The sequence below is a fragment of the Oncorhynchus tshawytscha genome, linkage group LG13 (genome assembly GCF_018296145.1).
Source record: "Oncorhynchus tshawytscha isolate Ot180627B linkage group LG13, Otsh_v2.0, whole genome shotgun sequence".
Lineage (NCBI taxonomy): Eukaryota > Metazoa > Chordata > Actinopteri > Salmoniformes > Salmonidae > Oncorhynchus > Oncorhynchus tshawytscha.
In genome coordinates, this window is record NC_056441.1 from 4,875,926 (window position 1) to 4,881,548 (window position 5,623).

The 5,623-nt window shown below is 37.4% G+C and overlaps 1 protein-coding gene across 1 annotated transcript in view; it reads left to right on the forward strand.

Annotated features, from left to right (window-relative positions):
* The first annotated feature begins 826 nt into the window (after positions 1–826).
* LOC112241390 (hairy/enhancer-of-split related with YRPW motif-like protein) overlaps positions 827–5,623 on the forward strand; it is a 7,634-nt gene continuing 2,837 nt past the window's right edge. Inside the window, exon 1 of the mRNA XM_042295069.1 lies at positions 827–1,557. Coding sequence (XP_042151003.1) covers positions 1,472–1,557 — 86 coding nt within the window. The 5' untranslated portion in view covers positions 827–1,471. The remainder of the gene's footprint in view (positions 1,558–5,623) is intronic.

Here is a 5,623-nt window from a genome sequence, read left to right on the forward strand (position 1 = left end):
TTAAACCTTTTCAACATAGACCTCCATTCCCACACTCATCTTTCCCTCTCTCTCGTTCATTGTTCTTAACAGGAGAGAAAGAGTAATTAAAGGAATTGAGAGACAGAAAGATAGGAGAGAGAGAGAGAGAGGGTAGAGAGAGAGCGATAGAGAGAGAGAGAGTGAGAGAGAGATAAAGAGAGAGAGTGAGAGTCAGAGTCAGAGTGAGAGTGAGAGTGAGAGTGAGAGAGAGAGAGACAGAGTGAGAGAGAGACAGAGAGACAGAGAGAACAAGAGAGAGTAATTCAAGGAATTGCGAGAGAGTCGGATGAGATAGAGGAGAGAGTAGGCTAGTTATCACAGGGAGGGGATGATGGAGTGTTGGGACGGATAGCTGAAAGGAAGGGAGGGAAAGAAGGAGGGAGGGAGGGAGGGAGGGAGGGAGGGAGGGAGGGAGGGAGGGAGGGAGGGAGGGAGGGAGGGAGGGAGGGAGGGAGGGAGGGAGGGGAGGGAGGGAGGGAGGGAGGGAGGGAGGGAGGGAGGGAGGGAGGGAGGGAGGGAGGGGGAGGGAGGGAGGGAGGGAGGGAGGGAGGGAGGGAGGGAGGGAGGGAGGGAGGGAGGGGAGGGAGGGAGGGAGGGAGGGAGGGAGGGAGGGAGGGAGGGAGGGGGAGGGAGGGAGGGAGGGAGGGAGGGAGGGAGGGAGGGAAAGGGAGGGAGGGAGGGGGAGCCAAAAACGGACAACTCTGCCCCAGTGTGACTGTTGTGTTGTCATTGGGTGGCTGAGATAGAGAGAGGGAGGGAGGGAGGGAAAGAGGGAGAGAGTGAGGGAGGGAAGAGTGACCAGAGACAAAACAAGAGAGTGGGAGAGAGAGAGAGAGGGTTGAAGGAGTATGGTTGGATGACAGAGAGAGGGTAAAGGCAGGGGTTAAGCAGTTGGTACATCTAGTAACTTTAGACCCTTGGATGATGTACCAGTCATAGAGGATAACCCAGAAGACAAGAACACAGGGAAGAGATATGAATGAGAAATAACGGAGAAGCTCACATACCGAGACGACACGAAGACAGAGGGGGAAAAGACTATTGTTCAAAGAGGTCAGAACGAGAGAAAGAGAGAGAAAGAGAGCGAGCGAGACAGAGAGAGAGAGAGAGAGAGAGAGACAGAGAGAGACAGAGAAAACGAGAGAGAAAGAGAGCGAGTGAGACAGAGAGAGAGACAGAGAGAGACAGAGAAAAAGAGAGAGAAAGAGAGCGAGCGAGACAGAGAGAGAGAGACAGAGAGAGACAGCGAGAGAGAGAGAACAGAGAACAGAGTGTGGACATTGACTCCATGGGGACTCCATTCTCTACTGCGTCAGTAGAACAGAAGGAGTGAAAACCAACAGACTGACACTCTCTGCTTCGCTCAACACGATCCTCCACACACTTCTCCTTTCACCCCTCCAGCCATCCATCTATCTATCCGTCAAACCGGTGAGGAAGAGGAGGAGAGATGAAGAGACCTTATGATGACTATAGCTCTCCAGACTCTGATGACATGGACAAGCTGATCGATGTGGGACAGGAAGACGGCTTCTGGTGAGAACAGACCTATCCACCAATAACATCTGAGTTTTTAGGATCCTGACCAATCAGACATGAGCTTTTAGGAATCTATCCAATCACATCTGAGCTTTTAGGATGTCTATCAATCACACCTAAACTTGTAGGATGTCGAACAATTACATTTACATCTGAATTATTTTGACCAATCACAACCTGAGAGAGAGAGAGAAAGAGAGAGAGAGAGATTGTAGGATGTTGACCAATTATAACTGAGTATGTAGAATTACATGTACACCGGAAATTATTCTGACCAATCACACCTGAGTTTGTACGATTTTGAGTTTTGACCAATCAGACCTGGAATTGTAGGATGTAACTCAGTCACACCTGAATAGGGTATAATGGAATAGAATAGGGTATAATGGAATAGAATAGGGTATAATGGAATAGAATAGGGTATAATGGAATAGAATAGGGTATAATGGAATAGAATAGGGTATAATGGAATAGAATAGGGTATAATGGAATAGAGTAGGTATAATGGAATATAATATAGTATAATGGAATAGAGTAGGGTAGGGTATAATGGAATAGAATAGGGTATAATGGAATAGAGTAGGTATCATGGAATAGAATAGGGTATAATGGAATAGAATAGAATAGGGTATAATGGAATAGAGTAGGTATAATGGAATAGAATAGGGTATAATGGAATAGAGTAGGGTATAATGGAATAGAATAGGGTATAATGGAATAGAATAGGGTATAATGGAATAGAATAGAATAGGGTATAATGGAATAGAATAGGGTATAATGGAATAGAATAGGGTATAATTGAATAGAAAAGGGTATAATGGAATAGAATAGGGTATAATGGAATGGAATAGGGTATAATGGAATATAATAGGGTATAATGGAATAGAATAGGGTATAATGGAATAGAATAGGGTATAATGGAATAGAGTAGGTATAATGGAATAGAATAGGGTATAATGGAATAGAATAGAATAGGGTATAATGGAATAGAGTAGGTATAATGGAATAGAATAGGGTATAATGGAATAGAATAGGGTATAAGGGAATAGAATAGGGTATAATGGAATAGAATAGAATAGGGTATAATGGAATAGAATAGGGTATAATGGAATAGAATAGGGTATAATGGAATAGAATAGGGTATAATGGAATATAATAGGGTATAATGGAATAGAATAGGGTATGATAGAATAGAATAGGGTATAATGGAATAGAATAGGGTATAATGGAATAGAATAGGGTATAATGGAATAGAAGCGAATAGGGTATAATGGAATAGAATAGGGTATAATGGAATAGAATAGGGTATAATGGAATAGAAAAGAATAGGGTATAATGGAATAGAAAAGAATAGGGTATAATGGAATAGAATAGAATAGGGTATAATGGAATAGAATAGGGTATAATGGAATAGAATAGGGTATAATGGAATAGAATAGAATTGGGTATAATGGAATAGAATTGGGTATAATGGAATAGAATAGGGTATAATAGAATAGAATAGGGTATAATGGAATAGAATAGAATAGGGTATATTGGAATCGAATAGGGTATAATGGAATAGAATAGGGTAGGGTATAGTGGAATAGAATAGGGTATAATGGAATAGAATAGGGTAGGGTATAATGGAATAGAATAGGGTATAATTGAATAGGGTAGGGTATAATGGAATAGAATAGGGTATAATGGAATAGAATAGGGTATAATGGAATAGAATAGGGTAGGTTATAATGGAATAGAATAGGGTATAATGGAATAGAATAGGGTAGGGTATAATGGAATAGAATAGGGTATAATGGAATGGAATAGGGTAGGGTATAATGGAATAGAATAGGGTAGGGTATAATGGAATAGAATAGGGTAGGGTATAATGGAATAGAATAGGGTAGGGTATAATGGAATAGAATAGGGTATAATGGAATAGGGGAGGGTATAATGGAATAGAATAGGGTAGGGTATAATGGAATAGAATAGGGTAGGGTATAATGGAATAGAATAGGGTAGGGTATAATGGAATAGAATAGGGTAGGGTATAATGGAATAGAATATAAAAGAGTAAAATAAGGGAATGTGTATCGTAATCTAGACAGAACAAGACATACAGCTCACTATGACAGGCAGTCCACTATGACAGGCAGTCCACTATGACAGGCAGTCCACTATGACAGGCAGTCCACTATGACAGGCAGTCCACTATGACAGGCAGTCCAGTACAGTCAAGTATAACTTGGTGCAACCTAGTGTGAACAGTCAAGTCAGTGATTTAGTCTGACTCTGCCTGTCTCTGAGTGTTTGACTCTGCCTGTCTCTGAGTGTTTGACTCTGCCTGTCTCTGAGTGTTTGACTCTGCCTGTCTCTGAGTGTTTGACTCTGCCTGTCTCTGAGTGTTTGACTCTGCCTGTCTCTGAGTGTTTGACTCTGCCTGTCTCTGCTCTGCCTGTCTCTGAGTGTTTGACTCTGCCTGTCTGTGAGTGTTTGACTCTGCCTGTCTCTGAGTGTTTGACTCTCGACAAACTGTTTACTGATGGTCTTTTAAACGTCCCCAAAAGTTGTCGCTCTGTTCTGGTTCCATTTATAAACCCCGTTCATGTCACGTCTTTGATTTCGGTTTTTTGGTTTCATCAGAGAAAAGGGGGAATGTTTGACAGCTTTGAATATAATAATAATAATAATAATATGAATATAGAATATGAATATATGGTAATAATAATATGAATATAGAATATGAATATATGGTAATAATAATATGAATATAGAATATGAATATATGATAATAATAATGTGAATATAGAATATGAATATATGATAATAATAATAATAATGTGAATATAGAAGATTAATATAAAATATGAATATATAATAATAATAATAATAATAATAATAATAATTTGAATATATAATATGAATATATAAGAATAATATGAATATGAATCTAGAATATGAATATATAATCAGAACAATTATACGAAAATAGAATAATAATAATTGTACTATAGAATATGAATATATGATAATATGAATATATAATAATAATATGAATATAGAATAATAATACGAATATAAAATATGAATATATAGTCATAATAATAATAATATGAATATAGAATATGAATATATGATAATAATATAAATATAGAATAATAATATAGAATATAGAATATGAATATATGATAATAATATGAATATAGAATAATAATATAGAATATAGAATATGAATATATGATAATAATAATATGAATATATAATATGAATATATAGTCATAATAATAATAATATGACTATAGAATATGAATATATAATAATAATATATTAAATATGAATATATGAATATAATATATCCGGAAGCAGACTTTGAGGACGGAGGACTTGGAGACTCATCGTGTCTAGGTTAATCAAAGTCAATTCAAATTGCTTTAAATTCATAATTTAGGTGGTAATGATTTATTTGAAAGTCTGGGTGAGGGGAACAGGACCCCCCCCCCCCCCCAAACGTAATAGTGATGTTATCCCCCCAAACGTAATAGTGATGTTATCATAGACATTGAGAATGTGTACCCCAAAACTAGACTATACTAGAGACACATTACTATACTAGAGACACATTACTATACTAGAGACACATTACTATACTAGAGACACATTACTATACTAGAGACACATTACTATACTAGAGACACATTACTATACTAGAGACACATTACTATACTAGAGACACATTACTATACTAGAGACACATTACTATACTAGAGACACATTACTATAGAGACACATTACTATACTAGAGAGACACATTACTATACTTAAACAGAACTAGAGACACATTACTATACTAGAGACACATTAGAGACACATTACTTACTAAACAATATATACTATATCATCATTCAGAACAATTACTTAAACAATATATCTTTAAACAGATCTTTCCTTAAACAAGATATTATCTTTCTCTATGCTCCTACATGACATTTAAAAGAACAACTGTAGCTTCCCTGTACAGAATAAGTAGAGAACAAATATAACACAACATAACCCCATCTAAACAAGACCAGCGGTCGCATCA